General features: G+C 50.7%; 1 protein-coding gene across 2 annotated transcripts in view; it reads right to left on the minus strand.

The window, feature by feature from the left end:
* The window catches only part of Col4a2 (collagen type IV alpha 2 chain), a 142,551-nt gene that overhangs the window by 52,399 nt on the left and 69,944 nt on the right, over positions 1-20,208 (minus strand). For both annotated transcript variants that reach the window (XM_006981330.4, XM_006981331.4), the window contains exons 5-6: positions 1,266-1,400; positions 719-763 (exon numbers count right to left, since the gene is read on the minus strand). In XM_006981330.4, the coding sequence (XP_006981392.2) occupies positions 719-763; positions 1,266-1,400 (180 nt within the window). The remainder of the gene's footprint in view (positions 1-718; positions 764-1,265; positions 1,401-20,208) is intronic.

The following is a 20,208-nucleotide window of genomic DNA, read 5'->3' on the forward strand; positions in this document are numbered from 1 at the left end:
CTGAGCTCGGGTCTGGCCAGGAAGCCTGCCCTGGGAATCTGCTGGCTGAGTCCTACGAGGAAGGCTGTGAGTCAGGCTGGCTTTGTTTTTGTTTTGTTTTTTTGCCACAAGAAGTAAAGTAAACTAGCCTATAAAAACACTTTTATTGCATTTTAAGATTTTCTCATGAGCAAATCACTCCCCCCCCCCCCCACGCAGTGTTGTGTGTGTGTGTGTGTGGCCTTGAACTCATGGCCATCCTCCTGCCTTATCCTCTCAAATGCTGGGATGACAGGCATGAACCCCCACCTGGAACTCTCCTTTGGACTTGTTATGTGCAATTACTATAGAGAATCTGGACTGCTCAAACTGTGGCGGCTTCATTCTATCCTGGTCCTTGCGGGGTCACTTCATATTCAGATTTCCCATACGGCAGATGAACTCTCAAGGCCAGCTCTTTAACGTCTGTGAGCCATGCTCTATCTCTTTGACTGCCAACAAGGTCAAGTTTCAGCAAAGCAGACTCAGTCCTGAAGCCCTATCTATAAGAACCTTCAGGAAGGAAACCCATTGTTTGCCTGGAATCCAGGAGAAAGCCAAATGTAGAGAAACCCCCACCCCACCCCGTTTGATGCTATAAACAAAGAAGCCGTTCCATTTCAAAGGTTTCTTTAAGTTAGAAACGCATTGCTTGGAACACACACAATGTTTAAACCTTCTCATCTTCCCAAACACTTACTGGAATTCCATCTGCACCGGGGAATCCAGAGACGCCTCTTGCTCCCTGTGAATAATCAGAGCAATTAAAGAACAGAAAGGCCCAGTGCCCACCCACAGCAGAGGACCCCAGCCAGGACCCCCCAGTGCCCACCCACAGCAGAGGACCCAGTCAGGACCCCCAGTGCCCACCCACAGCAGAGGACCCAGTCAGGACCCCCAGTGCCCATCCACAGCACAGAACCCCAGTCAGGACCCTCAGTGCCCATCCACAGCAGAGGACTCCAGCCAGGACCCCCAGTGCCCACCCACAGCAGAGGACCCAGTCAGGACCCCCAGTGCCCACCCACAGCAGAGGACCCCAGCCAGGGCCCCCAGTGCCCACCCACAGCAGAGGACCCCAGCCAGGGCCCCCAGTGCCCACCCACAGCAGAGGACCCCACCAGGACCCCTGTGCCCACCCACAGCAGAGGACCCCAGCCAGGGCCCCCAGTGCCCACCCACAGCAGAGGACCCAGTCAGGACCCCCAGTGCCCACCCACAGCAGAGGACCCAGCCAGGGCTCGTACCACATCTCCTTTTGGTCCGGTTGGCCCAGGAGCTCCCCGTTCGCCCTTGTCTCCTTTGCGGCCCTGTAGTCCCGGAAAGCCTTGCAACCCTGGGGGCCCAGTGTACCCCTGGGTGCCCACTGGCCCCGGCTGGCCCTGTGGGAACAACACATGTTCAGTGTCACAGTCGAAATCAAGCATACGTTCTCAGTTACAATCATTTTCCCAATTGCACTTCCCATTCTCCAAGATCTACCAACTTCAGGCACGTCATGTAAATGGCCATCTTCTGCCAGAGCCACCCCAGAGGGGTTGCTGGCTAAGGGAAGAGGTCAGAGAGCCCCAGGGGAAACAAATTCAGTGAGGGACACAGGAGTGCTTGACAGGTAAGCCTCATGGCAAGTGATCAAATGTTGAGTCGCTTTCCTGGGATTGGACACATGCTTGGCTTTTTAAAGTCTCTTTCAGGTAAAATGCTCCCATCAATTTTCTCAATATAACATGTACAGGAACTACACAAAACACAGCATATCCTTACAATGGAATATTCCTCAGCCTTCAACAGAAATTACTGATACATGCTCCAACAGATACGAACTCGGAAAGACCGACGCTTATGAAATAATCAGTAATAACAAGTACTAAAGGGTCCCATTTATGTGAAGTCGCTGAAGGGGTCGAGACCTGTCTACGGCCCCATTTCCACGCCCCATGCTGCCCCTGGGATGGGGGAGGCTTACATCTTTGGTTCTGGTCTTTTCCTCGATGGCCCACACGGGCAGTCTTGACTGCACATTGTCTTTACTGCAAGGGGTTTGTCTTTACTGAGTGTTGAGAGGTCATCTTTAGTGTCTCATGGGGTTAAAGTGAGAGGACAAATTTCATAGGAGGTGAGGTATGGGGTGGATGTCACGGAGGTGCCCATCCAGGAGCAGGGAGACCTTCCTCAAAGCTGCTCACGCCCCTCTTCTATTGGTTCTTGTAGGAGCCACAGGTGGACGGGAGAGTCCCATTCTTTGAAGACAGAGACTGGCACCCCAGAGCTCAGGCACCCTGCATCCTCAACCCAAGGGGAGTCTGGAAAGGTCCCTGAGGCTCCATCTGGCTCAGTGCCCGAGTGGTAGATACAGGGCTCCACTCCCCCATCCTGCATGCCTTCCAGCATCATCCAGCCACGCCACACCACCAGAAGCCCAGCCAGGGCAGGGCAGACAGCATCCTGAGCAGTGGTGGAGATGTGTATCACAGTCTCTTTGAAGAACGCTACAGACAAGAGGCCGGTCCCACTGTGTGGCTTCCCCTGGGGACAGCGGCACTGTGGGCCGGACCCAGGACCCTACATTCCCCGTCTCTGAAGCACTGTGGTTGGATTGCTGTTTGTGTGTTCGGGAAAAGAACATGCTTTGGCTCTGACTTTTATGAGTCTTTTCCAGTCACGTCCATCTTGGCTTGGTTTGTGGTGGTGATAGGTCTAGCTTCCCTGGGACTGGACACAGGCGGCAGAGAGCCTCAGTTCCCCATGTCCTGTGGAGGCCACCCCTTGCCAGTGTTTACGTTGATCACTCCAGGGGGATGGGACACTCCTCACGGTGGCATCTATCGTTACCGTTCACAGCCTGCAAGTCTGCCGGGGGGCGGGGGAGGGGGGCGTCTAATCATTCCAGAGCCGAGGAATACACAGGTCCCCAGCTACCACAGGACTTGTATGTGGGCCACGAGACCACCCTCATTCCCCATGTTCAAACCCTTTCCTGGACCCCCTTGATGGGGAAGCCACAGAGTCCCCTGTGAACTCATTTCCGCTCACTGCCGGCAGACCTCTGACCTGCACTCTCGGATGGGTGTCTGGCTTTGGAGTAAGCTCGAGGCTTGTCTCCTCTGGAACAGGCGGTCACCTCTTCATTGCACAACTCAGTGGTTTCCCTGCACTGTGCAATCCTCACCTTTATCTAGATCCAAAATACCTTCCTGGCCTCAGAGGGAAATCCAGACCCATTTAGCAGTCTGCCTGCGGCCCCCCCATCCCCCTCCCTGGCTTCCCCCTCCCCAGTCTCTGGCAACCATCCTTCAGCCTTCTATCTCTGTGGCTTCCCTCTTCTATAAATCAATAAAACAGGAAATCACGTGATGTGCGACCTTTTGAGTCTGGCTTCTCTCCCTCAGCATGAGCTTTGGGGGCTCGCCTACACTGTGGCACAGACCAGTGCTTCATATTCATGGCTGAATATTATTCCATTGTATGGATATACCTCAGTCTGTCTTTTCATCTACTAATGGGCATATCTGAGTGTTTTTATATGTGTGTGCCTGGGCATGCATGCCACAGCACACATCTGGAGAGCAGAAGACAGCTGAGTGGAGTCAGGTCTCTCCGTCCACCTTTACACGGGTCCTGAGGGATTAAACACAGGTCTCCAGGGTTCACCGCAAGCTCCTTCTTTTGCTGAGCCATTCCACTGGCCCACCCCACTTCTGTTATTTCCAACAGCCCTGCTACCATCACGTGGGTCAAACATTGGCCTGAGTCCCTCCTATCAGTTTCCGGTGTCTACCCCCAGGACTCCTTGGGTCCCATGGCAGGTTCCACATTCAAGTTTCTGAGCTATGACCAGACTTTTTCCTCAGTGGCTGCACCTTTTCAGGGCTCTACCAGAAACACTCCAGTTTCACGTCACCCTCACGCCAACACGATTGTCTTCTTCTTTGGCCCTAGCCAAGCTTGTCAATTTGAACAACTCCTGGGTGTTGATGGACGAGAACATTCCACAGCTCCCAGGCTGCTTCTCTCGGGGAGGGGGCATCTGGGGGAGAATGTGTGTTGGGGCCTGGGGCTGGCTGCTGTTGCCAGGCTGAACCCCGCCTTGTGGGGTAACTGGGCATTTGTGCACGTTCTCAGTGTGCTCCTGGGAGGTGTGTTTGGATTGTCAGGCTGGGGCTTTCCCCAGGAAGTCCTGCTTGGGCGGGGGAGTGCACCGTGAGTGTGAGCAGCAGCTGCAGGCACAGGTGATGAAGATTTCCCTTTGTGCTAATCAGCGGCCGCAGCCGTTTCCATCCTCTGTTGAAAAGTCCAGCTCCGAAAACCCACTTCCGCCTCTTCCTTTCCTTGTGTAAAGAGGTTAAAAATAAAACTGCCCCGAGAGAAGGTGTCTACACATCGGCCTCAAAACTCCCAAATCCACAAAGCTCTTCAAATTCCTGCAGCATCCCTGAAAGTCTCCTCCCTCCCACGGCCATCTCCGTAGGGCAGGGACACAGAATATATCTTACAAGTCTGTGGACACTTCAAAGGACCTGGAAGATCGTGTGCCGTACCCCCCACCTCCACCCCAGTCTACCCACAGGGATGGGCTTCTTAGGAAGTGGGACAATGAGAACCATCCTTCTACCGTGCATCTCGGGGAGGTGGCACCCTGGACGTTTAACAGCAGCAATCCCATTTTGTCCCCTGGTGATGACATGGGGAAGTGGGGAACACCGGCAGGGAGGAGCCATTGCTGGCCTTAGAAAGGCCTGGCATCAAAGGCTGTCTGCCTGGATCCTGGCTGACTGAGTTCTGTCCATGTGTCTCTGGGTGGGGTCAGTCATTCCAACTTTATGCCTAACTCACTAGAAGTACAGTGTCCCAGGCATGGCTCTGGCCCCCTGGAGCTGTATTCCACACAATCCCTAGAGGTTCCTGTGTGCATTGCCGCTGAGATACCACCGTGTCCTGCCACACCACTTCCCTCCATGGCGCTCAGGGAGGAGATGGTTATCTTTTAATAAGAAAAATCTCCTTAGTGCTAAGTTGTAGCCCAGAGAGAGGTCTGGCTTTTGAGTGAGGCAAAGGGAAAAAAAAAACATTTTTGTCAGCTACATATTAACTTCAATCAAACTTCCCTAGAAGACAGCATAAACAGGAATTTGTCCATCCGACACCCTGTCCTTCCTTTCTGGAGTCATGGCTGGTGTGTACCTGGTCACCAGTCATTTTCCAGAGGGCGAGGCCAAATTCAAAGCCAACTTTACTGAACTCCGTGGTTCTGGAGGAGGTGTGCTGAGACCACCGAGAGTGCTCCTGAATTTGGGAACGTTTACATCAGGAAACAGGGCAAAGTGTCATCAGACTGTATGTGTGCAGGCGTAACTGGACAAAGGCCAGAGAAGCCCAACACCCGTCTCCAAGGACAGACCCTGTCCCTGTGCACACCAGGATGTTCAATCCGGCTGCAGCCTTTCCTGGTAGAGCAGAATAGATCCCGGTGACGCAAAGCCCAAGGCTGAATGGTAGGAAATTCCCTCTCCTTCCTAAGCCGACTCTTCCTGTCTCACCTTTCATGGGCACCGGCCACAGACCCTCCTGCCCTCCCCGGCTCCTTGCAAACTCCTCCTTCCTCGGAGGGCAGTAGACTACGGCTCTTGGTGATCCTGGGGGAATTCCTAAGTGCTACTGAGTTTCTGTAAGGCTGATGGCACACATTGGAAAATCCGCGAGATGTCCGCAAAGGCAGACATCTTCAGGATCCGGGAAACTCATTCTTTACCCCAGAATTTAGAACTGTCTGTTGTGCATACGGATGAGCAGTTCACATCTGTAAACACGCTAGATCACCCACAGTGTGAATTAAAGAGGACCAACTGAACAACACTGGACTCGTTAGACGATGAAGGTTGATAAGGACCTTAGCACTACTCTCCAAAATAACTTAACAGATTGTAGTTGAGGAGTAAATAACGCCTGGGCTTGGTGAGATGGCTCAGCGGGTCAAGGCGCTGGCCGCCAAGACTGACAATCCGAGTTCCACCCCTGGGACTCACACGGCGGAGGAAGGGGAGAACTGACTCCCGGAAGTTGTCCTCTGACCTCCACACACATACAAACGCCATGCGCGAGTGCGCCCCTCCCCCACAAATATATATGTATGTATGTGTGTGTATATGTATATATATGTGTGTGTGTGTGTGTGTGTAATAAAAAATTTGAAGTAAATAAAATCCACACGTGATGAAGCCAGCTCTCACGTCTAGTCTCAGGACTCCACCCAGGAGCATTCCACTTGAAATGGATCAGACTCAAATGAAAGAGGTGAAACTAAAAAAACCCCGGCCAACCACCACCACCACCACCACCACCACCACCACCACCACCACCACCACCAAAATGGCTAAAAGCAAACATTACAGGGAAGTTTTGAAACTTTGGCTTGTAAAAGATTTCTTAGACACAAAAAACCACAAAACAAAAGAGTCGACAAGATTAAAGAGTTTGATCCCCCGAATCCTGCTGAAAACAAAAGGGCTCTAAACTAGTTAAGTCTGGCCCTAACTAGATTACGGGCTCCCTGGCATGCTTCTGGGACAGCCTCTGCGGCCACTCTGCACCTGTGGACCTGGCCAGCTCAGTTAAGCTGCTCTCCCGAGCGGTCCTCAGCATCCATCGATGAGGAGCACTCCTCGCCGCCCCCCCCCCCCCCCCCAGCCACTGCTGGGTGGCTGGCTGCTCACTACTCCCCTGCCGCTGTCTGGCTCTCCCCACGCCAGTTCTATTTTTAGAGCATTTTCCTTCTTTTTCTCTGGCTTTGAGGTTCGAGCCCAGGGTCTGGCACCTGTGAGGCAGGTGCTCTGCCACTGGTCTACACCGCCAGCCTGAACCCCTTTGGAGACCACTGTAACAGCATTGCCGTTTCCGAGGCTCAGCCTGCCACCCTTAAGTCCCATTAAGTTCTGCAGACCCCATGAGCCAGCCGTTCAGGAAATACTTCAGTCTTGCCTTAGCCCTGCACCAGCCCTGTAGAACTCGTGGTTGTTGGCTCCGCAGAGGGTTGGGCCTGGCTGTCTGCACAGCAGACGGAATGCTGCCCTGGCCCTCATGATGAAGTCATCAGGGAGACCACCCAGACTCTATGGAAGGAGGCCCGTGTATCAGACCGCGCTCAGCATCTGATTAGATAATGAAATATTGTGGGCAGTTGAGGTGCGGGTGAGGCAGGGCTCTGGAATGCGGGACGCTGCTGCTGCTGCTGCTGCTGCTGCTGCTGCTGCTCCTCCTCCTCCTCCAGGAGGCTCAGGGCTGCTAATGTTTGAACCTGGCTGCTTTGAGGACAGCTGCCCACGATGAGCGGAACATGCTTAGCAATGGGTGGGACCGCTGTGGCTGGGGGGTGTGCGCGTCAAAAGTTGCAAAGAATCAGGGGTGTGTACAGACATCAGCCTGCAAAAAAATCTATAAAAGGAAGAATTTTAATGTTTACCGAGTATCTCAATTTGAAATTTTGAAATGCAATCAACATTCCTGGTGGGAGGCACAGGGCCAGGGGATGATCATGCAGTTCCAGCGGTCAACACCAGGTACCCTCTTTGAGCCTCTCCAGGGTCACATGACTCATCTTGGGGACAGAGGGCAAGTCCCTCATTTGTCATGGGGTGCTAACCTCCCTTAGGGATAATCCTGAGGAAAACTGTGCCGGCCTAATCCAGTCAGTCCAAGGGGCTATTGCATTCCTTTTCCCTGTGACAGAGTGGTTGGACTCGGTCTTGTTAAAGGAAAAGTATACTAAGTATTGACATTGGGAGCCTGCTGGACCCACACCTACCCCAGTGGCCCATGCCACAGTGACATTTCCAGCGTCGTTAACCCATTAGATTTTAATTCCTGCCAAGTCCAAGAGCACGTATCGTTATTTTGCTCATTCTCTGGGGGAAACTGAGGCAGGGTGTAGCCAACTAGCCTTGTACATCTGAGGGAGTGAGTTCACATGGGAGATGGCCATGTGGCTCTGGAGACTCACTGGCAGCCTGGGCAATGCTCGCCACAGACAGGAACTGAGGTGTGAAACCAGGTAAGGCCGAGGGCAGGTGTGGCCAATGGGGACACGATGTCTCCCAAACAGCTTGGGGAAGAAGAGTCGGACAGGACACAGCTGGCAGCAACGTGTTTTAGGAACAAGATACAAGGGTATAGAAGTGACTTCTGAGAGGGTAGGGGACGGGCCGCAGAGGGTGGGCAGCCTGCAGGTGGACAGGGTCTGTGGGTGGCCGAGGGCATGGTGACGACCGTGCATGCTGCTTGACTACCACAACCTATTTGAGAAGAGGAGACTGTTGCGGTCTCTGCATGGCTGGAACCCCATGCTTGGAGATGGGGGAGCCACCATAAGGCACCTAAATGAGTATCACTTGGACCTAAAAGCTTGAGAATGTCTCCTACTGAGCGATCTCACCTGACCTGGGACATTCACTCCACCCTAAGGGGCCGGAGGGAGGGCATGGCTGGGTGGTGGAACAGCCCTGGCATTTTCCACCCCGCTCTGCTCACATCCATGCGACCTCTGAAGTGTTTTTGTTTATTCGATGTTTCTGTGTTTTGAGACAGGGTCTCGTCTAGCCCAGGCTGGCCTCAACCTTGCTACACAGCCAAGGATGACTTTGAACTTCTGATCCAGCTGCTTCTATCTTCCCCGGGATGACAAGTGTGAGGCCCCATCCCCAGTGTATGCAGTGCTGGGAATCCAACCTTGTATACGCTGGGCAAGCTCTCTACAAATTAAGCCCAAGTCCCAGGCCCTAGCTGGAGGTAGAACCCGTGTCCTTCACATGCTAAGCAAGTACTCTGCCATTGGGCCACACTCCAGCCCTGACCCTTGAAGTCTGATTGTTAGTCCACACCAGATCACGTACAGCCTTTCTTCCCTGCACCTTTAGAAGGGTCTGCTCTTTGGGGGTGAGCCCCATGAGAAGACCCTTGAGTCCTCAAGGGCGGGGCTTCCCTACAGAACCGCTCTATGACACTGTCCCAGCCCTCAGGCTGAGGTTGTCTCCTGGGCAGTGAATAAGGGGCTGAGCTCACAGCCCACGATGGCTCTGCAAGTGACTTTCTGCTGTCCCGTACTTCCTGCCCCTGATTTTCATCGAAGATGACCCTTTTGATGACACTGAACACATTCCATAATGTGAAAACAGACCATAGGAGATCCATCTGCCATCTAGTCTGTGGGGAGATAATGGATGGCTCAGTTACCCAGACAAGAGATCCAAGACCCAGCGACATTTTTCGGCATTCCAGAGAGTGACTCAGCAAGGAATGTCCTCAGGACACATGACCATTTCTTTTTCTTTTTCCTCTCTCCTTCCTTTTTTTTTTTTTGAGACAGAGTTTTGTATAGCTCGGACTCATCCTGTAGCAATGGATGACTGAACTTCCGATCCTCCTGCCGCCACAGTAGGAGCTGAGGCGTGGACTGGGGCTCTCTCTGCATGCTGGGCAAGGACTTCAGCGACTGAGTTACATCTGTGTCCTTCTTTCTTTCTGAAGACTTTATTTTATATGTGTGAGTGTTCTATGTGCGTGTATGTATGTGTACCATGTGTGCAGTGCCCAAGGCCTACAGAGAATGGTGAATCTCTCAGAACTGAAGTTGTGGACAGTTGTGAACAGACACATGGATTCTGGGACTGGAAAAATCCAGGTCCCCTTACAAGAAAAAAATCCTTCAAGGTCCCTTAGTGCTCTTAACTGCTGAGCTGTCTCTAGCTCTCCACCATTCTTTCCTTTCAATGGCATTTAAATGTTTTACTTTATTTTCTTTAATTCTACTTTATGTGTATGGGTGTTTGGACTGCAGGTGTCTGTGCATCCTTGTAGGGCCTGGCATTCCTGCTGAAGTGGCCACCAGCTGTAACTCTGGAGTTAGCCAAACTCAGTTCTTGTTCTGAAAGTCTGTTGGGACACCTCACTCACTCTCAACGGTCCCTCTCCCTTCTGGACAACTGCCCAAGCATCCACAGATCCCTAACCGCAGAATGTCGGAAATCCAACGTAGGCCTTATTCCCTCCGGCCCCATGTCTTACAATAACCCCGAATCTCCCTTTTCTTTCTCCAGAGACCATCTCCAGAGTCTAATTCTGGACGAGTGGAGACACTGCTGGTGTTTGGCTCACAGCCGAGGAGCCATCAGTGTTCAGATGGAGCTCCTGTCCTGCACTTCCTCCCTCGGTCCTTTCTTCCTGTCATCTCCTTCAGGGCCCGTCACCCCCTACTTCAATCTGTGTAATAACCCGTTAGCTAGCATCTGGGCTTCCTCTCCCTAACAATGCCCTGGTATCTGAGGTGGAATTGTGTTCCCTGAAATATTGTGCACCCTAATAAACTTATCTGGGGTCAGAGAACAGAAAAGCCACTAGATACCTAGGATAGGCAGTGGTAGCACACGCCTTTAATCCTAGCATTCCAGAGGCAGAAATCCATCTGTTCAAGGATACAGCCAAGCATGGTGACTCACGCCTTTAATCCCAGAAAGTGAGCCTTTAATCCCAGGGAGTGATGGCAGAAAGCAGAAAGGTACATAAGGCATGGAAGTCCAGAAACTAGAAGCTTTTGGCTGGTTAAGCTTTCAGGCTTCTAGCAGCATTTCAGCTGAGATTCATTCTGGATGAGGACTCAGAAGCTTCCAGTTTGAGGAAACAGGATCAGCTGAGGAACTGGCGAGGTGAGGAAGCTGTGGCTTGTTCTGTTTCTCTGATCTTCCAACATTCACCCCAAATACCTGGCTTCAGGTTTGATTTTATTAATAAGAACTTTTAAGATTCATGCTACAGGTATCCCCTTTGCTACCACCATGGGGTCCCCCTGAAGTCAAGGGAACTCTTGTGTACGTCTAACTTAATCCTGTGCAGTCCCTGTGGCCACTGTGGAACCCCATGATGCCCCCTGTGTAGTAGATGACTTCTAATGATGCCTAACATTGCAAATACTTCTTGTGTTCCTGAAAAGGCTGCTCCTTGTTTCTTCTTTGAGCTGATATTGGAACAAGTCCTCTTTAATATGCTCCTAGTTTCTTAGCTGCTTCATAATGTCCCTTATTAAATCCCTTCTGCACCTGTTTCACATCTTGAGGGGCCCAGTGTGGTGCTTGGGCCACAGGACACTTGTGTGTGTGTGTGTGTGTGTGTGTGGGTGTGTGGGTGGGGGAGGCTTGTGGGGTTGTAAAGGCAACTTGATTAGATTTTTGACATGAATCCTGTCTACCGTCTCCAGCTGGCTGCTCCCTCAACTGCCTGGGATGCCTAGGAAGCACCCCCTTGTAACTGCTCTGTCCTCTTCCTCAGCATGGCCATCGGGATGTGCTTCCAGGACACCATGACCACAGGGGTGTGCTTCCAGGACACCGGAGGCCTTGTGCAGGATCAGTCTGAGTGTTTTCCTTCCCTAACATGCATGCAGCAAAGCCCTCCAGGCTCTGGGAGGCTAAGCGAGTATGGAAGACCAGTCTTCCTCACCTTCCAGCACGCAAGACAACCGAGCAGCTGCTCACAAAGGGAGGCGGCACTCTCAGGAGAAATGTCTGTCCGTCATTCATCCGTCTATCCACCCTCCATTACATCTATTGCATATGTATGTATCTGTGCCTCTTCCCATCATCTGTCCATCTCTGCCATGTACTTATCATCATCTCTATCATCCATCCACTTGCCTATTTATCTAAGTACACATCTATGGCGCGCGCGCGCGCGCGCGCGCACACACACACACACACACACACACACACACACGAACTGTTACATGTGTCTGACAGTTAGAAGGTGTGAAAAGTATCTAAGAAGAGAAGAAGCACAGAGAAAACAGTGTAGGCATTCTGCTGAAGGCTGGCTTTGGGCTCGTGAGGTGGCGAGGTGGCGTGTGACAAGCAAGCCTGATGCACTGAACTCAGTCTCTGGGACCCATCAGGAATGGAAGCAGAAGGCTGACCCCACAACGTGGTCTTTGACCTCCATGTGCACGCTGTGGCACACTCCCCCTCCCCCGCTTCCGTCTTGTGCACACACAGTAATAGGTTTAAAAGGTTGGCCTCCAATGGTGCCGGAGTGAAAGCGCCTTGGCTTCTTTGTAAATCACAAATAACCCAAACCTAAGTTTCCTATTAAAATACTGTTGTCATAGACGCTCATGTCCAGCTCTATGTGCTCTCCTTAGGAAGCAACTGGATGGGCTCTGCCTGTGTTTGAGGGAGGTCAGCGGACACAGAATGGTCCCTGGGCATGACTCCTAATTTTCTGGCACATTCTCAGCCTGTAACCTCTTCAAGACCAGGTGGTATGCCAGTCTTGTAGTACAGCTCTAGCACTTTGGTATCCTCCACCTGTGACTGCTGAGGGCCACACATGGCTGTGACTCCCCCCTCTATATAAAGCCCTCAATGAATCTAGTGGGAGCTTCCTGGTGTGCACGGGCCTCTTCAATCCTCTGATCTCAGGCAGACGTATGGTTATGAATAATAACCCACGATCTGGCTTACATTTGGGAATTCTGGTTCATGCGGTCAGAGAATTTACTAGCTACTCACTTTGGCAGCAATTTCTGTGATCCAAATATTAATCTTTCGCATGCAAAACAGTAGCACTGCTCTGGATCTGATGTGCTGGGCAAGAATCTGGGAGGCAGTGCCTTCACCACCAATGGGCTGGCTGGAGTCTTCTAGAACAGTGATTCACCACACTACCATCTCCTGCTGTGAAGAGTCCTAGCTGTCTTGGTTGCTCATCTCTGCCCCTCCCCACAAAACAAGAGAACAGACAGTGCCCAGTGCCCAGTGGATGCTGCCAGTTCCCCTCAGTGTCATGTACTGGCAGATCGGTGGTAACACAGCCCTTTCCTTTTAAAAGACCCCACTGAGCTGGGCATGGTGGCACATGGCCCCGATGGACCTCTCCTGCCTCTTCTCTCTTGGACTTCTTCCTGGGCTCTTTAAATGCTGCTGTCCCTCAGACCTCAGCCTGGTTCCTCTGGTTGCACACTCTGATGCCCGACTTTACATCAGAAGAACTCAACAGACCCAGAAGCTTCAGCATAAAAGACCAAACAGCAAAAGGAAACAACTTTACTTTGGAAACAAACCCACCACTGTTATGTTATTTCTTAAGTTGTATCATCTGGACAGAAACTAGTCTGGTCTGAGTATGTGTGGATCCCCATGTTGAAGTGACTCTCCCCCAAATTAGCATTAAAGGTGCTGCTATCAGAAGGTGCTGAAGTTATAAGGTAGCCCCTCCCCCCCATAAATGAAACAGTGCCCAGATGAAAGACTACCCTGTGCATGAGGGCACAGGAGCTAGGCACTGTCTGTGACGCAGAGAATCCCCCTTGAATGCTGAATCTGCGGTGCCCGGGTGTGGGGCTGTCTTGTTTGCATGTGTGTGTGTGTGAGAACACTGTGTGTGCAGTGTCCATGGAGGCCAGAAGAGGGCGTTGGAGTCTCTGGAACTGCAGTTACAGAAGGGTGTGTGGGTGTGGGGACCTCATCCAATTAGCAAGTGCTCTTGACTGCATCTCTCCAACCCCCAAACTACGGCTTCAAGTTCTCCGGTCTACAAAGCTGGGGTTTTCAAGTCCCTTGAGATCAGCAATCCCTCAAAACCTATGTGGTGGTGAGCAAAACCCCCAGAGTCATTAGCAAGGAGGGCTGTACCCAGAAAGGAGCAGAGTTGAGTGTTTTCTAAATTGAAGGAGAACTTTGAAGAAGCTTAAAAAAATTGTGTTCATTCCCATACACAGGCAAATACACAAACCAAATCCCACTGTCCCAGAAACACCTCGGATCAGGCTCCCCGGTCCACAAGGTGAACCTCTTTCGGAGGTTTATGAGGCACATACGATGCTCCATGTTGCTTGATTATGTCCCTATTCACTTTAAAATGTGTGGATCAGACCATCATGAGATGGAGTGACTCCCATGAGCATCAGAAGGGGACCCTCATCACAGATAGGGTTATAGAGACACTGCCTCATTCTGTCCCAGAGCAGAGAACCAGTACCCACCATGGAGTCAACACAAGAAATGAAGTTGGAATAAAGGGCAAAATGGAACAAATGGATGGAAGAGTTGGCCATAAAACCAAAAACAGTGGGAGCCAACTTCATGGTTAGGAAAGAACTGGAAATGTGTGGGTGTGTGCTCAAGGCCTGAGGAAAATTCCGGAAGTCCTGCAGATGTTTTTTGTTAGGAGGCCTTGGAAGCCCAGAGGGCTTCATCTCCTTGGGAAACAAGTCGATTTAAGAAATGTATTTCCCTCTTAAGTAGTTTTCTGATAAACTCACAAAATGCAAAGCTCATCGGCAGGGTGAAGTCCAGACCCTTCCCTGGGAGCCCAGAGCACAGTGTTTGAAAATCCTTGGAGGGCGCAGCAATCTAGAACAGGCATCTTACTCATTTTCTGTCCTCTTATTTCCAGACCTCACTCCGCTGTAAATGGTTTCTCCAGATGGCAGATGAAACTTCCCCTCCTTTGGAGGAAGGAAATGTCAACAGTCACAATGACCATTTTCTTGGTTTAGGATGTTTCAACAGAAACATTAATGAATGGAGACTTACGCTCAAGGAGTCAGAGGTCAGGGTACTGACCCTAATGCAAGGAGACTTCCTACTTCCTCGAGATAATCTGGAACTATCTGAAAACCTATGAAAAAGAACTTTCCGTAGGAGGTGGAGAACCTTCACTGATAAGGACCACCTTAGAGTCTCTCTGGAAGAACAAGGCTCTCTACTGGATAGAAGGTTTGTGAATTAATGTTTAGCAAACATCTCAGGTTTCATTTGAACATCTACTGGAGTACTTGTATGGTCCAGGAGGCGCATGAAAGATTCAGGCTTTATAAACAAAATGTACTTTTTGAGTAGCTGGGGAGGTGGGAGCCGCTGGCTGGGCAGTGACGGATGAGTTTGTACAAACATCCCACCTAAAGCCTTGTGAAAGTCTACAACTCCAGCTGGCTGAGCGCTTTGGAGAACTAATCAGATTGCTCCACACAGTTACTGGATGTGTTGCTAACATGGACCCTATTCAAGGACATTAGATTCTCTTAGCCCTGGGGACATTACTCAAGTCATTGAGAATTTTCATGGCATGTCCTACAGAGGGATCTTCTGAAATTACCGGGCTGTAGATGCCAGCGTGAGCCCCACACAGACCCTGCCAGCGTTCACGCAGCTTCCCTCCAAGAGGAGCAGGTGCTTTACGGCTTTCCTGCCAGGGAGATGATGGGGTGCAAGACCAGATTAAACTTCATTAGGTCAGTGTGTAGGAATTTACATTTTAAACAGTTTCATGGCAAATCTCCCAAAACATAAGCGATATTGAAAAGTTCCATTTTTCTCCCCCATGTATTTCTTAAAAGCTGCACTGTGTCACCCAGGGAAGATTACGTGCTTTGGAAAGGAACAATTTCACAAGACCAGGCTCAATGTGACACCCTTGCCTTTGGTCATTTGTGGGAAAAGAACCAGCGGAGGGCTTCAGAGTTGCAGAACTATAGGTCCAGGGCCGGCCAGGCTTGGGGGCCAACGTAAACACACCCTATGGGCAAACTGCACTGTCTTCTCCTCACTTCAACAAGTCAGGATAGGATTAGTATCTTTGGGGTTGACCTACGACCTATGACCCTTAATACTCAAGTAGGTTTAAAAAACAAACAAACAAACAAACAAAAACCCACAACTAGGTGTAGCCCGGGATGGCTTGGAACTGCTTCGTAGCCAAGGATGACTCCACCTCGGATCGCTCCAAACACCAGGTTTAGTAGTTTTGCAACTGGGACTCCAGGGATTGCCAGCCCAGGGAGCCGTGCAGTAGGTCGGTAACCAATTTCCTTGGGCGTCTCTCCAGCGCCCCTCATCCCCTCTATCTGTTTTTATACTCCCTTTACAACAGTTACCCGCACGCCAGACTCTCAGCAGCTGCATCACAATGCATGCATTCTTTTCATTTTACTGCCAATTAATAATACAAAAAAAAAAAAATCTTACCACCAAAAATTGGCAGGAATTTGCAACTGACTTTTTTTTTGTGATATATATTTTTTATTTTACAATACCATTCAGTTCTACATATCAGCCATGGGTTCCCCTATTCTCCCCCCTCCCACGCCCTCCCCTTACCCCCAGCCCACCCTCCATTCCCACCTCCTCCAGGACAAGTCCTCCCCCGAGGACTGCGATCAACTTGGTAGACTCAGTCCAGGGAGGTCCAGTCCCTTCCTCCCAGACTAAGCCAAGTGTCCCTGCATAAGTTCCTGGTTTCAAACAGCCAACTCATGGAATGAGCACAGGACTTGGTCCCACTGCCTAGATGCCTCCCAAACTGATCAAGCCAATCAACTGTCTCACCTATTCAGAGGGCCTGATCCAGCTGGGAGCCCCTCAGCCTTTGGTTCATAGTTCATGTGTTTCCATTCATTTGGCTATTTTTTTTCAATAATTGAGTAAAACTGAAATTTATTATATGCCACAGTCGTCCTAGGGACCTCCATGCTATATATATAGCCTCTATGGTTCTATGGGTTGTGGTCTGATTGTTCATTTTATATCTAGAATCCACCAATGAGTGAGTACATACCATAACTGTCTTTCTGGGTTTGGGTTACCTCACTCAGGATGATTTTTTCTAGTTCCATCCATTTGCCATTAATAATACAAAAAAAAAAAAAAAAATCTTACCACCAAAAATTGGCAGGAATTTGCAACTGACTTTTTTTAAAAAAAAATAAAATAAAATTCTCTCAGTGAGCAAGAAAAAGGTAGTTTGATGTAACTAAAGAAGAAGATAATTCTATCGGAATGTGGTCTCCTCAGGAAGGATGCTTTACAGAAACTACGCCATGCTCACTTGGTGGTTGATGGGTTCCAACTTCCACCCTTTCTGTGCCGGATGTCTGGTTCCAGGCACAGTTGATTGTGACTTCCTCGGTCCCATTTATAAGCAGTGGGGACTCCAAGCTCTCCTCTAAAACCCCGCTTCTTTGTGTTTACTCATGCTATTTAAATAGGCAATGCGTTTCCCCACAGTGAACACAGCAATATGTGAAAATGGCCAGGGAAATGAATTTCCAAGGACAGTCCAAGGAAGAGGAAACAGAGGGAAATCTGATTCTGATTCAGATTTTTGTGTTCTTCTAAAAATAACATCAAAGCCCTCGACGCACTGACCGTCCTAGTGATCTGGCCATGTTTTTTTTGTGGTCTGTGTCTGTCGGTTTTCCCAGGATGGACGGCTCTTTTCTTAGGATCCAGCTGCTCTCAAGCTGATGCTAGCCCCTCACTCAACTCTTCAGAGGGCTGTTTAAGTCTAACTGGAGAGAATCTCTATTTAAGTCAATGGCAAGAAATAAATTTGTGACTATAAAAAAACCAGGGTGGAGGAGACTCATCACCTCTGTCCACCCTCAGCCTCCATATCCAGGGCGGGTCTTATTCCTGCTGACCCCCACCCACTCCCTCCCATCAACACAAAGGATCATTTACCCCCAGGGAAGCCGGTAGAATCATCGAAGATTGCTCTCTACCCCCTTCACCCCATCCCCTCTGCTACATTTCCCGAAGTGGCAGTCCAAGTCTGGGCCAATACTTCTGGCCTCCAATTTTGATTTACTTCCCAAATGTCATGAGTGCCTTGCCAAGATTGTGAAATATGCCACCTACACTGTTCTTAAAAAGTAAAAAGAGTTTAACGCGTTACTAATGGAAAATATGTATCCGTCACTAAATGGAAAGGAGAATAGAAACTCATTTTAACCTCTCTCTCTCTCTCTCTCTCTCTCTCTCTCTCTCTCTCTCTCTCTCTCTCTCTCTTTCTCTCTCTCTCTCTCTCCCTCTCCCCCCTCTCTCTCCTTCTCTCCCCCCCTCTCTCCCTCTCATATTAAGCAAGCTCCCACATATAAAGAACCTGACCCTGAGAACCCATTCCAATGAATGACAGATCTGGGACACGGAGGCAAAGGGATGTCTTAGGACACTGTGGGGGCGTTTTTGGTCCCGAGTCAGCACAGGCCACCTCTCTGTGGACCTGCCTGGCAGAGCCTCGCTGAGAGCTCCATCCAAGACTCCCGTGACGCATCTATGAATGACCAGCCTGGGAGACTTATCTCCAGACAGACAACTGTGGGGGTGGATAGACAGCTGGCTGGGGGAACGTTTCCAAAGCCCTCCGACCGTCCTGAACTGTGAGCAGGGCTCCCTGCACGCTTGGCAGGCTCGCTCCAGCTGGAGCGGCTTTATGACCAAGGATGGTAAGGCTGTGGGTAACTGCATTAGTCATATCGGTCAGCCCGGGGCTGGCAGGGCTCAGGACTTGGGGAATTCAGGGGCTTGGCTTGAACCACAAAATAAAACCACAGAACGTTCGAACACTTATGAGGTCCTTTCCCTGAAATCTCCTTGTGCAGTTTATAGATTAGTTCTTACTAAACAGCAAATCCAATGTGATGGTGCTGTGTCAATAGCAGCTGGAAGGTAACCAACCACCTGCCATGTTCTCTTCACACAGAGTGGGTGAGAGGGGAGACTCGGTCATGTCTATGGTGACTCTGAATGGATTTCGGAATGCAATCCCATTACAAGATGCTCAGGGTATTTATCTTTTGGGACTATTAGCCGAGTTTAGGAAGGGATGGGAAGGGCAGGGGCTCAGCTGGTACAGTGAGTTGAGCCCAGCATGCACAAAGCTCTGGGGGTGACCCCAGAGTTGAGTGTGGTGGCACACACCTGTGCAGAGTTTTAGGTCATCCTCAGCTATGTAAATTACATATTAAAAAGGGATGGGGCATGTGTGATGTTCCACTGAGAGAATCCAAGGCAAGGGGAAGGCTCTCAGTCCACAGGTTGACTGCTTGGTCAGGTTTCATTTTTATCACACATGGGGCTTCTGCCTCAGGGGAAAGGCAAGGCCCTCAATAAATGGCTTGGGAGTACCAGGGTGTCAGGGCAGCCGAAGGCTTCCCATTCCCAACCTGCGGTCTTCTGAGACCCTCTCGACCCTCGGACTGCAGGATCAGAGTAACTTCCACGTATCTTCCCAAGCTCTAGGCTGGCTGATAAATGATGAAAGAAGTCTGTCCCACCGTCATGGCGCTGCAGACTGAAGAGTGGGCAGAGAGTGAGGAGAGTGAGACTCTGAGCCCCTCAGATGGACGAGGTCCCGAAAACTGTGGCACATCCCTGGCATGAAGCTCATGCCTGTGTCGTAAGTCAACTCCTTGATGCCTTCTCTCACGTAACATGGCAGTTTTCCCGTCACAGCTGAAGGAAAGGTAGCCTGTCCCCACACAGAGGAAGCCCTGGGTCTGAGGGGCTCCCGAAGCTGTCCTGAGCCATGGTAGGGAAAATGCTGGCCACACTGAGCACCTCTTAGCCACTGCCTTGAGATCTAATTTCCCAGGAGACATGTGCTGGCCCTGTGGAGGGGAAGAGGGGCTTGGGGGGTGGGTGGGGGGGTGGGGGGATGCTCCCCAGCTCTCAGTTATACCACACAGCAGCCCATCTCCCCGAGTATTGCTAACAAACTGTGGTGATTCCCCGCGTGCCCTCACACTTCATGGTTTCATTTTGACTCATGTTTGAATGAGTTAGTGACTGACAACCAAATCTATGTCAGCAAGGGGCAGGAATGGGGAAAAGATGGGTGGCCGCCAGCGGGCCTGTGTAATGAGCAGCCCATGGACTTAGGCTCGTGTGTTTGGATGTTTTAGTGGGATCTCATTCTAGCCAAGCAAGGGCAGGTGATGGTTTAGCTGGGGGGTGGGGTGGCGGTGGTGGTGGTGGTGGTGGTCACCTCCTCAATGTGCTCAGGTGTGGTGAAAAGGAGGCAGCAACAGATTGGCTAAAGACTGAATGAGGGACTGGGAAGCCTTAAGATTGTTCTGTGGCTTTGGGGTGTAGAGTATCTGTTTATACGGGAGCAAATGTTTAGCGTACAGGAGGCCCTGCATTCACTGTCCAGCACATGGAAGCAGCCAGCAAATTCCAGTTCCTTGGGTCCTTTGTCTCAAAAGTCTGATAGCCAGAGGGAGGGACACAATGCCTCTTTAGCCTATCTTCATTCAGGAAGTCTCCGCCCTGCGGTCCACGTTCCTGCATGCTCAACTTCCTGGTACTGTCTGTGTCTGTCCGGTCCCAGCTGGACATCAGCACCTTCACACCACGGCCACTGGGGAGGGGCAGG

This window comes from Peromyscus maniculatus, chromosome 17, assembly GCF_049852395.1.
Source record: "Peromyscus maniculatus bairdii isolate BWxNUB_F1_BW_parent chromosome 17, HU_Pman_BW_mat_3.1, whole genome shotgun sequence".
Lineage (NCBI taxonomy): Eukaryota > Metazoa > Chordata > Mammalia > Rodentia > Cricetidae > Peromyscus > Peromyscus maniculatus.